Consider the following 20,724-nt stretch of genomic DNA (forward strand, 5'->3'; position numbering starts at 1 on the left):
TATCAGAAAAATAAGAATATCCTTATAAATTTTTGGCAGGCCATTCAAAGTAGTTTATATGTTAATTACACCTCAGGAGAAAATTTTAATTTAATAAGGGAATGTTTACCAGTTGCTATTCTTGTTTTCCAAGTTTCCAAAGTTACTATTCTTGTTTTTTTATTTCCAACCTGAACGCATTGTCAATTATTTCGCCCGGTGGATCTATTATGCAAAGGCCACCTTTGTCACATTCTTGATAAATGACATCGCGTTTAATTTTACCTCGTTTGTTCTTCAAAGGAACTTGAAAAATCTCTTTTGACATTCAGATTGGGGCATATTTGGGAACATTGGCTATCGATTGCTGAATTGATCAAAGACGAGATCCCTTAGGGCTAACACCTTCCCATATTAACTCAACCCTCTATAATTCCACATATCCCCAGTCTCGACTGCATTAACTTTTTTTTTAAATTTTGAGGTTAAAGCTCAGGTGGTAGATCTCTTTTCATCGCTCAGGATACATGAATTCCTAGGATTTTGGTAGGTTCTCGCACTCAATTTATCCACAGTGGTATATAGTTTATTTTCAGACCATCTACCAGTTTTGTCTATATTTAGATGTAAAGCCTGAGAAATTATTGAGAGTCTTGATCTTATTTAAGACGGCGCCAATCGTATCTAAGTCATAACAAGAGACAAGTTAGGGTCGTTAGCGAATTGTGTTTGTTCAATTAATTTGATCAGACCACTTTCCAAGCCAGATAGCCAGCCTTCGTAAACCTGAGAAATTGAAGAAAGTCTTGATTTTATTTAGGACGGCGCCAATCAAATCCAAACTATCACAAAAGAGGTTAGTGTTATCAGCGAACTGTGTTAGCTTAATTTAATTTAATTTAATTTAATTTAAAAACTAGATGTTTATTTATTTAGTTATTTATTTTTATTTTTACCTTTCCGTATGTTATTCTACAACGTTCTGCTGTGAAAATGGGTAATATGGCACAGAAAGAGCCGGGGAATTTCTCTACATGTCACTTTCCTCCGGAAGGCTTAAACCAGCTTACCGAATATCCATTATATAGAGCTTTGCTTTGAATGTCTGTAAAACAGGCGAATCTATTTTAGTTAGCTGAACTCCTTCTTCAAAAGTTCTTTACTTCTAAAGCCGACAGGATAAAAGATCCAGTGAGTAAACTGAAGCTTTCTAGAAATCTACCAAGATGTGAACACCCGTGCAGTCTAGGTGATTTGGCGTCTTCCATATTAAACATCTATTATCAGTTCTGAAATGTATCTTCCCTGATGAAGCCGGGTTGTTCAGCTAGGGTGAACAAGGTTAACTTAGGTTGGTTCTATTCTCTTAGCGAAAACCTTCGATGAGATTCTGTAGTCAATGTTCAATAGCGTTATTGGAGTGATTAATGGTCACCCCAACCCCTCCCTTAATTGGGTAAAAATAAAATCACACCGCTAAGAGATTGAGAGTTGTCCAACATCACAGCTGCTGAGTATGACTTTTGGTCGTGGCCCACCAGATCGAGTTAGCGTCAATTATCGTATTGGGCCCTGAACCATCTTGAGAGTTTTCCGTCTTGGAAGGTCTGAGTAGCATTTTCTTACATTCTTCAAACGTCAAGGACCCTAGAGCTCTTGCTTTTCTTGAGACGAAAGTCTGGGTATTTTTCAAAGCTGACCGGCGAATAAGCTATTTTTGAGCTGTAGAGATCTCTATAAGCTGTTATAGGATTCCTCGATTTTTTGTCAGGATTTGTTCATTATCCTTGGTTGGTGGGCCATTGTCGGCTTCTATCTCAGTATAATAACCTTCCAGTTACAGCTCCTTTTCTTTCAGTTAAAGTGCGTCACTCTTTTCCACCCATTTAAACTTTGATCCAAAAATCACCAACAGCTTTGCCTTATATTATCTTCATTATCATTCACGTAATTTGAGCTCATTTTTAATCTCATCGTTTAGTATTGTGTTTTAACTCCGGTAATCCTCATTTTCCAGATTAGTGCTTTTGGAATTAAATTTTTAATCCAACTCATTCAGTTGCTCTTTAATTTCTACTTAGCGATTCTTTGAAACTTGAAATTTTCCTTTTCTTTCGCGCAAGGGAGATAGTGGAATTCCCGATTTCTATTTTGAACATTCCCCAAAAGAAGAGCTTCTCTTGAATATAACTAAGTTTTCGCGGAACTTTGGCTGCAGTTATCGAAGTTTGTACTTTTGTACCTCAACGGTACTTTTCAGTTTCAGTCAAGGCGGGTTTTTTAATATCCATAACTCTGGTCATCTGGGGTTTTCTTTGCAGTTAATTGTCAACCCATACCCTTCTTTAAAATTTCTCAGATTCTCAGTTCATAATTCAAAAAGTCCACATTTTCCAGATTAGTGCTGTTGGATGATTTTTAATCCAACTCATTCGGTCCCTCTTTAATTTCCACTTCGCGAATCTTTGAAACTTGAAATTAACGATTAACCCGTACCCGGCTTCTTTAAAATTGCTCTGATTAAAAGCTTTATGGTGATTTAATCTTAAGGGGGAAACGTTTTTCAGGGATTTTGACCTTTGTTGCTGAAAATGGTACTGCAATACCTTCACCAGCCCCATTTACACTACAGAAAATTTTTGGCACGGCTCGGATAAAAATGGCACGCGTACCCAAAAAAAAGGTTCAGCTCGGGTAAATTTTGTAGTGTAAATGATTATGCCGTACCAAATTTTATCCCTGCCGACCCAAAATTTCACCCGTGCTCGGCCCTTCTGAAAAGGTAGTCCGAGCAAGGGTGAAATTGGTAAAAATTCGGCCCGGCTCGGACGAAATGTGTAGTGTAAACGATTGACCGTGCCAAACCATTTTTTTCCTGACGAGCCTTCGTAACTGTGGTCAGCACCATCTGTTGGAGCATGTGTAGTAATTCCATTCAACATGGCGGAATCGGCGCGCCCTGCAACAAGCAAGTCACCAAGAAAATCTCACGGTCACTCTAAGAAAGGAAATGAAGTAAAGGAATACACTCCTTGTCCCTGAATACTGTTTCTAGCAACTCAAATCAGTGACTCTTATGTGTTAACATCCAAAATCGTTGCTCGATAGGACAGTTACAAGTCAGCATTGCTGCTATGACAATGAACATATTTGTATCTTCACGCCTTTTCTATTATTCTGGAAAGAAGAACAGGAAGAGACTAATTTTCGACGTCCCTGCGACAAGATGTGTGGCCTTTTTAGAAGTAGACACTCCAAATACTTCTCACCCGCCATGTTTGAATGAAATAAGCCATTGGCCGCATGCGCCCTAAGGAATAATCGCGTACGCTACCCAAGATGTTGAGCCTTTTACCCGTACCAAAACATTTTAATTTCTCACGCCGCTTAGCACGGCAGAAAAAAAGACGTGTAAACAGGACATCAGTGCTATAGTTTTTGGTACGTGTACCATTTTTATCCGAGCCGTGCCAAAAATTTCCTGTAGTGTAAATGGGGCTTATTAGTTACAATTATAATTCTAGAACACCGAGAGAAACTTAAATCAACTAAATTCTTGAAAGCAACAACTTAAGTGTGGTTTGGTTTACTGCGAATTTTGAAAACGAAAGGTTAGCCTCGCTCTTTTCAATTTGCAACCCATTCCAAGCCATGCAGTCCATCTGTAACAAGAGGCACTCATCCGGACAGTTGTAGGACGTTGGGAAGGAAATTTATAATCATAACAATGGAGTAGGTTCGTTTTGGGGTTTTGAAATGACATCAAATCTCAGTAATATAATTATACTTCCCCTTCATTTGAGCGCTTTGGACGTATATATCCGAAACTTTATTTACATCAAAGTTACGAATTCTAAAAATCGAAGATCATTGACAAGTGTAATTTGCGATAGTTGGTGGGTCTGCAGGAGTCGCCGCCGCTTTTGTCCTTTAATTAATCAGTGAAAGTTGAGAGAATTCTTACGACCACTTTTATTTTGAGGGAATTACCCTAATAATCTGGTCGTTTGTCTAATATCATCTATTGTCTACTATTGTCTACTTGTCTACTTTGAAGTTTGTTCCTAAGATCTCCCCCGGGGATCTTCCCCACCATGCCATTGTTAGATTAGAGTTTGCCGTTGTTTTCTTCTAATCGATCTTCCCTCAGGCGATGGTTTGACAAAAATATTGCCGTCAATCAGTGCGCTAATTCCCAGCAGAGACCCATTTTGTTACGCATTGACTTTGCTCGCCTGTTCGTGGTGGTATGTTGTCATTTTCTCATTCATGAAGATCCTTTTAGACTGTCGAGGAGTCCGGAAATATATCTGAAATTTTTAAAACATTTTTCAGTTTGACCCCATGTTTGTAAAGCGCCGTTTTAATTTCGTGATTGATGAAACGAGTAATAGTCGGCACAGACTTTTTTCGCTCCACTCAGTCGATGACAGGTGTCAATGTCTAACCAAACTGAACTTTTAACCCTTCCACTCTCATGATCTGAGTGTTAATTCTCCTGACTGACTGCCATACATTTCTTTTTAAAGTTAGTTCACAGAATTTGGTGTTACATCATTAAACAATATCATCTAGTTGATGATTTTCTTTATTCTTATCACCTCCTGGTTGAAAATGTATTGACAATGTAAGGAGAAGTTACATATTGGTCACTCCTGAGAGTGAAAGTGAAAAAAGAACTAAAAATGTCAGTTTTGTGTGGGTCTCGAATGCCACGATATCAGATATTACCGGTTTAATTAACTATACGCGACCAGTTTGCTTTTGCAAGACCACGAATCAAGGTATAGAGTTTACCAAATGGGTGTCAGAATTATGGCACGAGACAACCTTTCATGAAACAATTGATTATCTCCTTACAGCTGACCTTGGTAATTTCCTTAAATTGATTAAACGGTCACGTCTGGGTTGAAAGTTAATCACGTGCACCTATCAAAGTTTGTGTCGGGTGTTTTGAAAGCTCCATCTCAGTCGTCAGTAACACTCTTTGAGTAACATCACTTATAATATTTAAATACATATCTTCAAGCTGAAATGACAATATCATTGTCCTAGGCGGGTTTTGCCGGTAACCATATCACTAATCACTATGGAATACTCCCCCAGGATGCTTAGCTGAATGTTTTCTCTTGGAAAAAGGCAAGAAGCTTCTCTGAAACCTGTGCCCTTTGCAAAGGCCGGGACGTTCGATTTAATCTGCATGTTAAGAACTTACAAATTTTTAAGGAATTGTAAAAATCGCTGGCTGTTTTTTTCTCGTCCTTAATGAATATCAGAAATTATGTACCTATAACTTGCCTTACAAGTAACCGACGTATGCATTGAATTTAAGTTCAAAGAGAAAGCTAGTTTTAAAAGTCAAAATGTTTATGAAGGTATAGTAGGAATTTTTTGACACCAAACGTAACTGCATAGAATTGGAGAAAAATGAAAACTACTTGATTCGAAAACGTTTGGAATAAGCATGAATCTTGTAAGAGTAACACGTACTTATACTAAAAAAACATAGAATAGCAGATTCCCGCGATTTTCAGGGCTTGAGGTAGCCGCGTCGTTTTGGCGCCAAATTTTCCTAATCAACGATTGGTCAATTTATGTTCCTCTTTCTTTTACGATATTTCTTAAACATAAAATCTCTGCAGTCTAAAATATTAAAAAAGCAAAACGTAAAACTGTATTCCACACGTTTCTCACTCGAGGAAAATCCTCCATTAAAACTAAAGAGAGGATGTTTGTCTTTTTAGAAGAGGTTGATTGCCTTGCTGACGTAACCAGAGAGCTATAAAAGACACTGAACTAGTTTGAAATTTCGTCCGCAATAAAAGAACACGATTCCTGTTTCCGCGGCAGCATAAAAGCCAAGGTAAAAATACTTAAAACGGACAACATTTGCGAGATAACAGGAATCGTAGATATATAAAATCTTTTACAATACGGGTTGAATTACCTTACTTTTTACTCAGAGAATGAGTTTATTTAAAAAGATCGTGGGAAATACTGACACTGTATGTCATGTTGAATATTCAAATGCTAATATAAAAGAAACGATAATCAAATTTATAAATCTCTGGTAAACCTACGATAGTGAGTACGTGGCTTTTTTATCTTTCAATCTTTGATCAAGATAATTTTCAAATAGCAAGCTAATACAGGGGGTAGGCGGTCGATGCTTTAAATAAATTCATGCGGTGGCTATGAGCAAACATTAATACGATGGTTTGAAAGTATGACGAGGATCGCATTATTCCCACTGACAGGCGATCGTTCCATACTGGTCTGGTGTACCGCTGACAAAAAATAGAATATTTATAAAATATTTACAAATGATTGTAGACTCTAAATTTAAAGTTATGTGACTTTTTGGTACAAGAAGTGTAAACGCTTACATCACAAGGAAAGGGAAAACGAACTTATATCACAATGTTTACTCTTGTTATTTAGCAAAACAAAACCTTATACTTTCGATTTTTGTCTCTGCCGGGCACGCTTTTTAGCAACCTTAATACGAAATCTAATTAAAATATGTCATTCATTTGTCTTGCGGCCGGTTTTGCTTTAGATATCGCTTTACCTGCGCATTTGAGTATAAAAAGACGGAAAAGGATAAAGCAGATTAATCTGGACTAAAGTAACGAGTTGGAAAATTGCTGTTCAGACATTTTTACTTGAAAGGTGAGTCTTTCTGCGAGCATTTCTGAGATATGCGACTAAAATTATTAAATGCTTAGGGTTGTTTGGATTGCGAAATTAAGCTTATAGTGTTGTATAGTTCAGGTTAGATTTTATCGGTATTCATTTCACAGAAAAAACGAGAAGGAAAAAAAAAAGGAAAAATATACAAAGACAAAGAAGAACATTGGCCAATAGCTGCATATGCACTTAGTTCGATTTTGTAACAAAAGAACGAGATTTTTGAAGACTACCTGTTAGAAAAAATGACAAACGCTATTTAAAAAAAAAAAAAAAAAAGACTAGAGTCTAGTGCGTTAGAAAGATATATAGAAAAAAATTTCGTGCTTAAAATTGTAAATTTGGTTATATCCTCACATTTTTTTGTTTACGACGAGCTTTTCTAATGAAGTTCTCATTTTGGAAAATATTAATTCTCACACCCAAACTCAATATAAATCAATATAATGACCGTTTATTATAATGACAATTATTGCCATTTCCTACTAAAAGCAACAATTAACTGAACATGTACATTGAGCGTTACAAGAAGCAAGAATTCGTTGCGGCTTTTGTGTTTGAGGTATATTACTGACTTGTCTTTCTGGACAAAATATTTTTCATGTTTTGATTTCTTAATGCGATGGGTGGCCATTACTGTCAGTGTCAAACTTTGCTCCAAGACGAATTTATCAGCATTTTATGTGCTAGCTGCCATGTCTTAAAAACTTTGTCAAAAGCAATAAGTTTCCCAAATTGGATGGGTGTTTGGGAGTTAGAATGCACTGAAATTCCACGATCAGGCATATTAGGTTGCGTTCGATTGACCTTATTCCGGAATAAGAATAAGCGAAATAGCTGTTAAATTTCTCTTTTTAAGAAATTTGGGAGGCCAGTTCAGCAAATTATCGGTGACACATGGGAATTTAAGAGTCGTCTCGTACTCAGTAACTCCTAAAACCTCCTATGAGAGATTTCTTGTCATTATAGTATATATTCCTATTCCGGAATAGGGTCAATCGAACGCACCCTTAAATTTTTCTGCGCTATCACTGATTATTATCTGTATACGTCTATTCTCCTCCCTACAACAAAACAAGGAAATTATTTATAAATGTAATCTGCATTAGCATTTGTCATTATTACGTTGGGGACTTTGAGTATTTTTAAAAAGTAACTGGAAACTGGAAACGTTTGAACACATATATGATAAAAGGTCTTTATTTTCCCAAACACTCGGATGTTCTCAAGTGTTTGAAATCCATTCTTAGATAGTAACCAAGTAAATGACATTTTTAAAATCTAAATTGTTCTAATTTTAGAGCGGCGAGTGCTTTTTGAGTTTTAAAAGCTTTTAGAAGTTTCTAAGCGCCCGAGAGAACGTTTTTGTCTGCATCTTTCTCGACTTTTCTCAACCGCGACCTTCTGACGTCTTTAGCATATATTGTTTACAAACAGTTGTAAAGTTCTTTCGTAATGTTACTTCATCGCAGGACGTAATTTTCTTATTTCTTTGTTTGCAATTGTAAGAATTACGTCACAATCGATGATAAAGATCAAAAATTATAATCAGAATTGTAACAAAAGGTACGTGCGCTACTGAATTACTATATCAAGTTTGGCAAGTTTTTCTTTAGAAAAAGAGTGGGCAAGCTAATTCTGATTCTAATATAATAGGCCAGCAACAGTAAAAACGACTTCTTCTAATTTCTTGTGATTCTTACTTCCAAGGACCTTCTCTTAAATCAATCAACGCAACAAAATGAACAACACATCGCTACCTGGAGAAGGAAACGAGATTGGATGGCACCCGGTTTTTGCCATAACTTGTACGATTTGCTACTCTGTCATCATTGCCATTTCATTACTTGGAAACATTCTGGTTTGCTCGGCCATCTGTCTTAACAAGAGCCTCCGTTCCTCGCCTACAATGTCCTTCATCTTTTCACTGGCCTGCTCTGACCTCCTCACGACGTGCCTTGCCATGCCATTTGACGCGGAAAGCTTACTTCTGAACGGAGCATGGAAGCACGGTGAACTACTCTGCATTGTGTGGACGACTGCATACCTATTCAGCGTGCCTACCTCCATGTTAACTCTGGTAGCACTGACGATTGACCGCTACAAGACACTGAGTGATCCTCTGAGGCGGTTTCGAAAGACAGTGTTTCTCTCTGTGAAATGCTCTCGTGTTTTAGTGGTATCCCTGTGGTTGTACTGTCTCGTTTTCTCACTAATCCCAATCATGGGTTGGGAATCCTATCCCCAGCATGTAATGAATGGTTACTGCTATTTCAACATCACTCCAGAATACTCCATACTGAGTACTGTGCTTCACTTTATTTTACCATTATTCATGATAGGTGGGATTTATTTCAAAATTTACCGCATCGCGCAGAACGTGAAAAGTTCTCAGGGCTTTCGCGGGGCTGCAAACACTCCATCAAGTGTCGCTCGTCACCCGGCACCACGCGACCAGGGGAACTTTCAGAGAAATCTCAAAGCTACAAAGACGATAGCTTTGATAATCTCCGCGTTATTCATCTGCTGGTTTCCGTACAGCGTGGCAAGTTTTGCCCTAAGCCTTTGTAAAGAGTGTTATATGAACACGCCACCGGAAGTGCTCTCCGCGCTGCTAATTCTGGGATACCTCAACTCCGCTTTGAACCCGTTCATATATTCACTCAGGAACCGGAAGTTTAGGGAGGCGTACCGCAACTTTTATCTGTCGATCAGAAAAATCGGTAGGGATGCATCGCGCAAGTCAAAGTTGGGCTCCTTCTCGTCTCATAGAAGCACCTCATCTTTGGCATTCAGCAGGGGGCGTCATGTAAGCATCACTGAACAGACCAATAGCGTGAGATTGACAGCTTACAATGTTTCATTGAAGTCGCAATGAGCTGTTACTGTGAACTGTAGTTTCTGCAATACGTTGTCTTATGTGAGAACTAAACTGGCACAGGGTATTGACTTCTGAGGCCGATCGTTCGAAAGCCGATTAATGCTAATCCACGATTATAACGTAATCAAGGTTTTCACTTCGCTTGTTTAAAACGGTTTAAAATACTAATTTCAAACTAAGGAGCTTAGAAAAGTCTTAGACAAAACTGAGGGACAAAATTATTATGGGAGAATCTCTATTGATTAGCAATTAAACTCGAATCAAAGTTAACGTTAATCCAGGATTAGCTTAATCGGGCTTTGAACAACTGGTCCCTGGTGATTAAGTTTAGTAAACGATGGAAGGAAGGAAGGAAGGAAGGAAGGAAGGAAGGAAGGAAGGAAGGAAGGAAGGAAGGAAGGAAGGATGTTTGGAAAGATGAATGATAGTATATAGTGGTAATAGAATGTCTTTCTTGTGTTTTAGTCTCCAAAAGGAGATATTGCTCTAGATACATTTAAAGGTAATACAATTAAAAATTGCTGTGAAAAAATTAATAGTTCGAAAACTAATATAACTTCTCTATAGAGAAGTTTAAGGAATATACCTGCCTGCAAGCTTACAAGTATTGTTAAAGAAAAGAAATTTAGTGAATATATAATGAATGAATAAACGAAGAAAGGAAGGAATAATGAATGAATGAACGAACCAACGAACGGACGGACGGACGGACGGACGGACGGACGAACGAACGAATGAACGAACACGCGGATGGATAAAGTTTATTTAAACACGCTTTATGGCTCATGTATCAATAAAAAATGATAAAAACGTCAAACAGGAGTTAAATCAGTTCATTATTAATCGCCCTCTGCTAAAGGATCTATGAAATTGCACAATATCACGTATAAGACCTGATAGGGTACTAAACCCCAAACAATAAATTAAATATCATGGAGGCTCAAAACCCTCACAGGACACATCCTTGTTGTGTCAGTTGAAAAAAAAAAGGAGACCGCACTTAATACGTTTCTCTTCTTTTGCAAACATTTGTCTTGTTTCAGGTGCCTTGCTATTTGCGAGGGGAGGTGATATTCAGGATTTCTATCACTTGGGACTGGGTTAGTAGATTAGTAAGTAACATTCCATCATCGCTTCCTCACGCACACCAACCTCGTTCCCAGGCTGTCTGTCTCTAAGATGTTAAGATGGTTTTATCCATCTACATTCAGTTGACTTTGCGAGACAGGAATTCGATGCTTTGCCTGCTTTCTCCCTGAGGCACGTGATGTGGCAACGCGTGATTCGGGGAGCGGGCAGGTTCAAAGTACGAAACTTGATAGGGCATGGGTTTTGTTGCATTTTATTTGAGCCGGCTCTGTTGCTGGTTTCATATAGAACTGCTACACCGTGCTGACGAGTTCCAATAAGAACGAAACAGCTGTCCACGGTTGCAGCCCTGTTTTGTCGGTTTCTGTCGCGTTGTTGTCTCGCAAAGTCAACTCTTTCACGTAGTATCAGCCTTGCAGTTTGTGTCTGCTCTTCCCGGTCCCCTGGTAACGAGGTTGGTCGCACCGTAACAGACAATAAAGCTTGTACCAGTATAAACTGTCACGAAATCCTACAAAAATTAAAATAAAGAACAATAGCCTAAAATTTACGTAGTTGGTGCAATAGTAAGTGACATTTTTTAAGTATAACCTGAGTATCAGGGCTTCTAGGTAATCAGCTTAAACTAAGTGCCACTTATTAAGCTTTAATTTTAGCTCCAGTTCTGGTTCAGTTCTCATGTACAAGCCGGAATATTTCGCAAAATTAAGGTCCCTTATTTGCTTTAAGCATAATTAAAAATTTATTACAAAAATGCAATCGATAAATTGATTTCGATATTGTAAACATTTTTGTTCATTTTTCAATTACAACAAAAACTTTTTTTTTTTAATTTCTCAATCACTCTCAAGTATAATACTTCTAAAAATACTGACGAAATGAATCATATCAGATTTCTTTATTTTGAAGGAAAATGGCGAAGGGCAATTTTCCGTACGCCACATACACTTAAATTATTAAAAGAACGTAAAAGCTATATATTGATCATCATTGTAATTCCATCCATAAACTGACGATGGCATGCACAGGAGTTGCCGAAACATGTCTTTAAAATTTAAAAGTCTTGTTCTCTTCATCAAGATTATCACTTAAATTATTCCTTTAATTCTTGTCTTGTTTATTCAACCAATCTGCTTTATCTTTAGGTTTTTCCTGGTGGGTTTTATCGAGAGAGATCAGTGGTGTTATGTCGACATCATGGTTCTAATCATGAATATCATTTAATATGGCCCAATTTGTGGCTATTGAGCAATGTGTTCCTGTGTTACTGTACTGTTTATTTTAAAGTATATAGTTTTTATGAATGTTTCCCTGTGTTAAGCTTATATGGGAGCTCCTAAAACACGTTATTAAACGAACTTTCAAAAGGTACACAACAATAGAAAATCCCCAACTTTATGTACACAATAAGAACGAATTATAAGGAAAATTCTCACAGTAAGGGGTTTGTATCCAAGGCAACCATCTTGCCTGCCGTTTTAACCGGAACATTGGTCAGTATTTATGGCTCAGAAAACAACGTATTTCCAGGACAGATCCCAGTTGGCTTCGCTGAGTTGCAATGGCTAAAGCATCAGTTTTGCTGATAATCTTCATTTTAGGCGTAACAACTTTAGATCGATCTTCACGAAAAGTTCGAGCTATCAACGAAGCCACGAAAAACACTTTTAGATGTAAGTTTATAAGTATATATTTTGATTGCGCTTTGTTTTAGAACCATTCATTTTTTTTAAAGCTTCTACAACTATTCCTTCGAGCGAGAAAAACAATCACCCTCGACAAAATTAAAAAGAGAAGAACAAGAAGCCTTAAACAAGGACTGGAGTGACTTTTAGTATATTTGACATCGGTTTCCTCAAAATTTATCTCGCACTTTTAGAAATTTTACAGCGCAGCAAATCATTGTACAAATGGTACATGACTTTTGGTCCATTAATCGTTGAGGAATACTAATGTTTCAGTGTGTAACCTCCCTAAATATAATATGAACTAAGTAGCCCAAGAAAGATAACGCTATACATGCGTGCATGGGACATCAAAGCTAAGATTAAATATTATTATACATTTCACAAGGACATGTCATGTCGCTACTCACAGCCGTGAAAGCTTTTAAGCTTTAAACCATTTCTTTCTATGGCCGTGAACTGCCTTTAAATAAGACGTTAAAATTCTAAAAAGGGAGTAGAATTTCTGAATAAATTCAAAACAAATAAATTGAAGAAAACGATTTAAGGGAGCAGAGAATTATGAAATTTTTCTTTGTGGGGTAAAAACATACCAAAATCAAGGGAAACCCAGCATCACTGGTCGTTATTCGTTGATTTTAAAATGAGTCGACAGAAAATAAGGAGCTTGAACCATTAAAAAGTAAAATGTGTCTTTTAAATTAAACCGGAAAGTTTCAATTTAGTGTTACGTTTATTTATCATCGAAGTCTGCAGTGTTTGTCGTAATAAGTCAAAACTCTTTTTTTTCTAGTTCTTTTGAAATTCCACCAAAAACCTGTTGTCAACCTTCTAAAGAACTCAAGCGCAAGTGAAGACTACCGCGAGGAACCGCCTGAACTCAAACGAGATGAGATGCCAACACCTACAGTTCGGCCCATCTTCAAAACAGCCACTATCAATTTCCCTATAAACAGGTACATGGCCAACGCAATGTTTAAGCTATTTGGAAGGAATGGAATTCTGGAAAAAGGTGGATTTTCGCGAACTGGTTACGTACATCAAAACGCGTCGGCCGCGATCGTTCTCCTGGGGAGTTTTGGGAACAGAACATTGCTATTACAAGAAATATTACATGCACAGCATTCTCCGATAGGCGAAGGCGCACTCGCCTTAGTTGTACAGTTGTTTTTCACCCCCGAAGATTTCCGACGTTTAACGAAGTGGCTCCGACTGGAGATTCGCCTGGGATTTGTGAACTACGACGATCCGTGTTCCCCGATTGTTAAAATCACGTTCGTGTGTTGCACGAAGATTGCAAATCCCTTTTTGGCGCCTCAGTTCGGAACACTCCGAGTAGATATCGATTGAGTAAATGGGCAAACCTTCTATAATAATGAAAATCCAGACAAAGCCTTCTGACTATTTCAAATCGAACCGAGGTGCGAATTCTAGTATTAATGGAAAAGTATATAGTTCTTGAAGTGCAGCAACACGAATTTGTGAACTTAATTTTTATGGGGAAGAAGGTACTGAAAATATCTATACCCAAAAGTACTTTGGAAGAAAAACATTTCTGGGTTGAAGGTCTATTGATAAAACAGTGTTTGGTACAAATTCTCAAGTCTGTGAACAAGTTGCTTGGTGGTGAATTAGATGCAAGGCAAATGGGGTGGGGGTGGATCCTTCACCCGGTTTGTTCAACTCGCCGATTTTTAACGCGTCCTGTTCGTCGCAGGTTTGAGCGTTTAGAGACACGTGTCAGCGTGATATGAATGTTTGTGGACCCATCTCCCAAACGTTTGTACATGTAAAACTTGTTGAAAATCCGCAATGCATCCCAAACGAATGTCTACTCGGGGAGCAAAGCTGGGGCCCAAAGTCAGAGTCTCCCTCGCAGATACGAAACGGCTGCGAGGGAGCCCAAAGCGAGAGATGTTCATTTGTTCGACTGCAAATATTAACACAGGCACGCGAGACGTGCATGACCTTTGTCGAAGTTTTTGAGGTAACATGGTTTATTTTTGGAAGCACAATTTTTAACCCAGCTGGGTTATGAACAATCACCGTGAAAAACAGTTATTATTATAGACTTGCTCACTAGTCAAGGCAAGAGGAAGCAAAGGACTTTTAGAAAGTCTAACAAACAAGCAGTTAGTATTTAAACTAGTTTGTTCTGTAAAAAAGTCTTGCTTGTCTTTCATTACAAGTGCGTTCCAAATCGAAATCTTTTTGAAGGGTAGTTGCTGTCACCAATGCTAACGAAAAAAAGATAAATAAAAGAGGTACTACGTCAGTTACAGGTGGAATTTTATGGTGGTTTACATTACATCGTTAAGGATTACTCTTTTTATGATATGAAGTGAGCAATAGTCGGAGATTACATGGGAAACAGGCAGATGAGTCTCACACAAAATACGATTCATTATTTCAGTGTTATTTCAGAATGGCAGTGATCCTATTAAGATCCTGAACACTCTGAACAACGAACTGAGAGGACATACTCTGTCTCTCCAAAAACAATACCGATTGCAAGCGAATGTTCACAGTCCGTCCATCACTATACCCTTGTACTTATCCACGAGCCAGTCTATTACATTGGTTTCACCAATGTAAAGAATGGTAGGGCATCGGTTACAGAATATGCAGTACACAAGATTACTGGACTGGTAGGGGAAATGGCCACGGACAGAGGAAGAGTAATTAGGGCCTCTTATCTCGGTGTCAGGGCTGATGTACCTGCAGCTATGGCAACGGGGACGTTGACACGCACGCGATCCATACTGCTAGTTAGAGTGTACAAGTTTGTTTACCTTTCGTGGCATACAAGGGCGACTTCAACCTAAGAAACCTGCTTGCACACTCTAACGACCACTCCTCTACAATTTAGAATAATAATTCGTTTTGATGTTCGAGCAAGTTTTAGGTTTAAGAACCACTTCGGTTGTTAGATAAGAAGTGGGAAACTCGGTCAGGTTTTCGTTGTTGTTCAAAATCTGTGAACAACAACAAGAGTTTTATTTTGTTATTTAGGGGGAGCCTTTGCTAAGTGCCGGGGGAAATTTTCTCGAAAACCGGACAACAAACCGGGTCGCTTGGGTCGAGTCTTGGTATGTCATGCGCAATAGACCAACCCGGGAAGGCCGCGGGAAACCCAAAATGGTGGCCATACAACAACAAATTGAACATTTTAATGCCTTCTCTTTGTGTGAGAGATAATTCCGGATAGAATTAGTCAGTGGAAGAGGATTCTGAGGCTATTGCTAAGCGAGTGAGTTTGAAGGGGACAATTTCGAATGGTTATTCGACTACGAATCGCTCGTTCCTTTCTTGGAGCTGGAGTGCACGTGGTTTTGCGAATATCCGTGAAACGAATGTTCTTTCACCGGAGGAGTTAAAGAGGTTGGTTCATTTATTCGTTTGTGGTGTTGTTGTTGTTGTTGTACCTTTATTCCAAGGAAAGCCAATTGTAATAGGCCTAATTAAGTCTCAGCTTATAAGCTGTCTTTTTTCACTGTACTGCGACGAGGACCGTTCTTTTTGTGGATCTACATCTCACTCATTTTTGTGCCCCTGAGACGTCGTTAATCACGAATTTATCGTCTTTGCCAGTGAGCTTATCAAACATTAATCGTTTTGTGCTAGCTTCCTCGCTTTTTGTGACTGCATGTTCGTTTTCAAATGATTTGAGGTTCCTGAGCCACGTGGTCTCACAGACTCTCTCCTCTAACCGCCCCATACATACCGTATTCCCTCGAATAAGCGCCACGCTTCAAAAAAGTGCCCTCCCCCGAATAAGCACCCACCCCTAGGCCATAACGTAAAACAAGCACCCCTCCCCACTCACTTTATTAAATAGTAGGGATACAAGGAAAACCTGGGTGCTTACCATTTACGCAAACCACCCGGATGGAAATTTTCGGTGGAAATACGAAATGATTTCGCTTGCCTTAACAAAAGATGGATAACATGCGAAATGTATGAACATCAGCTGTAAATCCTAAAAGGAGTAATAAAAATGCATCACTTTGACCAGAAGTACTCCAAATGGAATGATGCGTACCATTTGATTTTCCAACTGGAATTTCCGGGTTTTCCATGTAAATGGTCAGCACCCCCTGTTTCTATAATTTTTCACTTTATTTATAACTTTTTAAGCTTCAACTACAGTGGAATCACTACAGGAGAATAGTTTCTTTTCCGTTAAGTCACTTCCAGTTATTTCTATCTCCATGTGCTTGCAGAGTTCCTTTATGTGCATTATCTGTTCTTTTAATTTTTGTCCTATTGCCACGCTCTTGATAAATGGGCAACCCCCCACCTCCCCCGGCCCTCAATTAAACGTCCTCCTTCCAATAAACGCCCCTCCTTTTAGCCGAAATTTTAAATAAGTGCCCGGGTGCTTATTCAAGGAAATATGGTACATACATAATCTTTATTTTAACACATTGATTTTTTAAGCAAGGCTATTAGGTTGTGGCGTTGTGTGTTTGAAACTGCAATGACAGTAGACAGAGAAAAAAAAGGGCAAGACTAAGGCTTGTTTCAAACGTTGTGCCAGTGTCTTGCTAATCTAGTTTGACTTAAACATGACCGTAATGCGACTTGGTTTCATACATCGAGTTTAATTCCGAAGTGAGTTGAACACTGACAAGTGGTTGTACAAATAAATCCACGATACATGTAACCAAATTAACCAACTTTTGTAATGTAGTTACACTGTACTCATAATTTACATGTACATGTATGAATTCAGTTTGGCATAACTGTAGTATAACATACCAAAATCTCCCAACTTATAGCATAAGACAATATATGGAGGATTGTGAGGAGAATATACATGTACACATTGATATTGGACCTTAAAGGGTTAAAAGTAATTGCCAGCCTGAATGGCCGACTGCCGGCTGCTAATGACAGCTGTGACTGAGTCAAATTTTCTGTAGGCTGAAGCGTGGATTGCTGCAGCATTTTTGTCTCAGCTGGATTGTGACAGTTATTATGCACCTGAGGAACTCTTCACTGGAAAACTGACTGTTTACACAAGAAAACTGTTCTTTGAGGTACGTGAATGACTGTGTACAGGTGTAGCATCACTGTACTTCCCAAGTATTCTTTTGTGATTGTGGCATGCAGTGTAGATAAACATGAAGGTATTGGGGCAGTCAACCACATACACTGTAACATACCAAAAAAATCTGGATGTAAGCCCCTGTGACCTTAAATTAAATTAATTATAATGTTGAAAAGTACCTAAGAACAATGTTCGCACCGGAACATCCACACGAATAGAAATTTTTCTTTTCTATACTTGCATCTGTCTGTCTTTTGGCTTCAAAAAGAAACTTCAGTTCAGTCACTGAACTGAAGAAACGCGGGATTTTTATAATATTTTCCTAAAACAATGTTTTTCTTTTTCAAAACAGAACTCATGGCTGCTGGATTTTTATAATATTTTCCTGAAACAATGTTTTTTCTTTTTCACAACAGAACTCATGGCCACTTTAGAATTTATGCCCGGTGGTGACCTGGAAAATATGATCATGGTCCGGAGAAGATTGAAGGAAGCTCCAGCGAGGTATGTACAAACAAATTGAATCTTTAAAGAAGTACTTTAATTTGTAGATTCCTCTCGTTTTACTAACAGGCATAATTAATATAACATAACTCTGAATGTAACATATATTTCCACTTTTTCAGATTTTATACATGTGAGATAATATGCACACTGGGGTTTCTTAACACACAGGCATCATTCAAAGGTAAAGTAGCCTCTTGATAACAAATAGTTTCCTTGGTTGTCCTGTTTCCTGCAAGGCATTCCGATGTTAAATAAAAGAAATCAACTTATCAACTTCTCAAACTCATTAGAAATTCATGAAACGAAAGCAAAGGAAATTTCTACCGTGAAAGAGGCTTGGAAGTGTGATCTTAATAGACCATTTCCGATATATTAAAATTCTAGCTTGGCTATGATCAAGGCTTGGGGGAATAATACAAAAGAAATTAATATTCATCTCTAAACCTCAGAGTAATTTCGCTAGAATTTTTTAAAAATATATTAAAATATATCGGAAATCAGGTCTATTGGCATAACATTTGGGGATTTTTGCTTCAGATTTCTTCAAGAATTATCAATGGTTTGACAAGCTATATGAAACAGTCGAAAGATGTTAATTTAAAAAACTCGGCTGCGCGTCGTCACTCGAAGGCCAATTACTACTAAATTCCACTATCTACAATGTGATTTTTTTCCTTCAGAAAATAAGAACCTGCAGATAGCCTAAATTTTCTGTTAATTAAGAACCTGTGTAGGCTAAATTTTAAAATGGAAGGTTCTTACTCAAAGGGTTTTACTGTAGTGTAAGTGTATTACTTTGTCATATAATGTAAGTACAGTCTACAGTTAGGGGGAGGGGCTTACATGACCGGAGAATAATTTTGGGAAACTGAATTTCCATAGTAAGATCAGTCTCCAATATTAAAAATCCTAAGAGGACACTTGTACAAACAGTTAAAAAGAAAATCATTTACAATACAATGGGCCATTTCCGAGTTACTTTGGATCTCATTATGAAAGCGAGGTTAAGTGCAAAGTTTTTATTAGGAAAATTAGTTTTCATTCGTATTCAAATAAAACTAAAATTTTCATCTGAAAAGTTTTGCACTTAGCCTTGCTTTCATAATGAGGTTCACAGCAACTCGGAATTGGCCCATTAAAAAGTTAAAAGATGAAAATTATTTACAATGCAATTAAGAAACCAATCAAATATGTAGTACATATACAACATAACAATGTTCACAACTCAGAGTAGATGGGAAATCGCTAAGTTAGCCCGCGTAGCAGGCGCATGAAAAATATGGGATGCGCGAGCCATGCATCTCCCTCCCTCGCGCCCTATATACATGTATGTTTCACACGCCTGTCTTGCAGGCTATCCCAAGCTTCATGGCAAAAATCCTTCCTCTTTCAATAAAATGTCTGATTTGCTATTAATCAGCTTGATGTGATGAACATGTCTTTCAAGACACCAGGGAGACTGACGAAATAGCTGCAGTTTTCTTAACGAGTCTCCTTGTGTTTGTCTTTGCAGTGTTGACAAGTTGTTCCTTCAGTGGTGTCTGTAATGATCCCACAGTCTAGCAATGGTCAGCCCGTTTACTAAGCTGTTTTGTTGAAAAAAATGTAAGTATGGCCAGACATCACATGTACCTTGCACAGCAGTCTTTGTACTTTACTGTAAATAATAATAATAATAATAATAATAATAATAATAATAATAATAATAATAATGGTTTATTAACAGATCCACTGGGTGGCTCTTCCCTGTTAAATTACATTAATTACAATAAAAATATTACAAAATAAATCAAATTAAGTTGTTTACAAATTACAGTATACAGTAGAAACAGGATTAACGGAAACCAATTACAGTAAAACCAACTAATCGCTTCAAGCATAGTGTTTACTTGGGCAAATGAAGCATGATTGTCACAGATCGGTAACATTTGAAAGGATTCTTCTATTATTGCATGTTCTTTTGATGGCAAACTGTCCCAGATTAAAGGAATGTCACAAAATGCAAGTGACAAAATTTTTTTCTCTTTGCTATTGATTCATGTCAGATGTTGTCAAAGTTATCATATTAATACACTGTATTTATTATACCAGTCATGATAAACATGAATATTACAGTCGCCAACCAGAACTTAAGGTAGTTTAACATGACAATTTTTGTATGTTTATTGATTAGCCATGCAAGTCCAGGAAAACGTCTGCAATCCAGGTCACAATTGATTAATTTTAATTTTTTCGTGTGGTACCCCTGTCAGACTGCAGGGTGTTGAAAACCAACAAAAAAGTTAGAAATAAGAACATTCAGTCAAACTTCAGAATTAACAATCTTTACAAGCTATTAAGCTTATTTTTCTTGTTTGGCTTTTCAGGAAGGATCCTTTGTTGTATGCTTTATGCCGAGAGCAACACTTTAGATTACATGTAACTATGTCAAGCTTCCAAAGCCATTGGAAACGCTGTGCTAGAGAACAAGTTTTGCAGGTACAGGGTAATTAGTTTAGGAACTCTTAAAATTCTTAAGAGAGTTGGGATGGGAAAGAGATGGAAGGGCTAAAGTGAAAGGGGTGCATGGAAAAGGCATTGGGTGACTTCATGAGAATTTTGATGTGGGCGGAAATAGTTTGTAATCATTACCTCAAAAACTAATAACTTAACACCACTTAGGCCTGGTTCACACCTTAATAGACAATGACAATTCAGACTATGGAGAAAACCACAAGAAAAGCAGATCCATTTTAGTGCTATGTTAAATTAATAATAATAATAATAATAATAATAATAATAATAATAGTAATAATAAAAGTTTTTTTATTGCGCATGTCTATGGCGCTTTACAACAGATA

The 20,724-nt window shown here is 37.7% G+C and overlaps 3 protein-coding genes across 4 annotated transcripts; all 3 read left to right on the forward strand.

Annotated features, from left to right (window-relative positions):
* Nucleotides 1-39: 39 nt before the first annotated feature.
* On the forward strand, nucleotides 40-10,422 carry LOC146470644 (histamine H2 receptor-like). Its single transcript, XM_085121869.1, has 3 exons — nucleotides 40-835; nucleotides 6,539-6,651; nucleotides 8,380-10,422. Exon 3 carries the CDS (start codon nucleotides 8,411-8,413, stop codon nucleotides 9,545-9,547), a length of 1,137 nt encoding a protein of 378 aa, XP_084977995.1. The 5' UTR covers nucleotides 40-835; nucleotides 6,539-6,651; nucleotides 8,380-8,410; the 3' UTR covers nucleotides 9,548-10,422.
* Nucleotides 10,423-12,025: 1,603 nt separating this feature from the next.
* Nucleotides 12,026-14,580, forward strand: LOC146470645 (uncharacterized). Its single transcript, XM_085121870.1, has 2 exons — nucleotides 12,026-12,312; nucleotides 13,118-14,580. The coding sequence occupies exons 1-2, from the start codon at nucleotides 12,201-12,203 to the stop codon at nucleotides 13,672-13,674; spliced, it is 669 nt and encodes a 222-aa protein (XP_084977996.1). The 5' UTR covers nucleotides 12,026-12,200; the 3' UTR covers nucleotides 13,675-14,580.
* A 917-nt stretch (nucleotides 14,581-15,497) lies between these two features.
* On the forward strand, nucleotides 15,498-19,523 carry LOC146470646 (protein kinase C-like 3). 2 transcript variants are annotated; one of them, XM_085121850.1, is made up of 5 exons: nucleotides 15,498-15,705; nucleotides 17,106-17,366; nucleotides 17,794-17,881; nucleotides 18,004-18,065; nucleotides 19,398-19,523. In XM_085121850.1, exons 3-5 carry the CDS (start codon nucleotides 17,799-17,801, stop codon nucleotides 19,445-19,447), a joined length of 195 nt encoding a protein of 64 aa, XP_084977976.1. In that variant the 5' UTR covers nucleotides 15,498-15,705; nucleotides 17,106-17,366; nucleotides 17,794-17,798; the 3' UTR covers nucleotides 19,448-19,523. The 2 variants fall into 2 exon arrangements, with proteins under 2 accessions (XP_084977976.1, XP_084977974.1); XM_085121848.1 differs by having other exon boundaries at nucleotides 17,250-17,366.
* The last annotated feature ends 1,201 nt before the right edge of the window (nucleotides 19,524-20,724 follow it).

The sequence above is a fragment of the Pavona decussata genome, unplaced genomic scaffold, assembly GCF_977016875.1.
Source record: "Pavona decussata unplaced genomic scaffold, jaPavDecu1.1 SCAFFOLD_113, whole genome shotgun sequence".
NCBI lineage: Eukaryota > Metazoa > Cnidaria > Anthozoa > Scleractinia > Agariciidae > Pavona > Pavona decussata.

Coding starts and splice junctions, on each gene's coding strand:
- LOC146470645 (XM_085121870.1), top strand. CDS start 12,201: ATGGCTAAAGCATCAGTTTTGCTGATAATCTTCATTTTAGGCGTAACA. Junction 12,313..13,117: donor CACGAAAAACACTTTTAGAT/GTAAGTTTATAA, acceptor TTTTTTTTCTAG/TTCTTTTGAAATTCCACCAA.
- LOC146470644 (XM_085121869.1), top strand. CDS start 8,411: ATGAACAACACATCGCTACCTGGAGAAGGAAACGAGATTGGATGGCAC.
- LOC146470646 (XM_085121850.1), top strand. CDS start 17,799: ATGGCCACTTTAGAATTTATGCCCGGTGGTGACCTGGAAAATATGATC. Junction 17,882..18,003: donor TTGAAGGAAGCTCCAGCGAG/GTATGTACAAAC, acceptor CCACTTTTTCAG/ATTTTATACATGTGAGATAA. Junction 18,066..19,397: donor CACACAGGCATCATTCAAAG/GTAAAGTAGCCT, acceptor TTGTCTTTGCAG/TGTTGACAAGTTGTTCCTTC.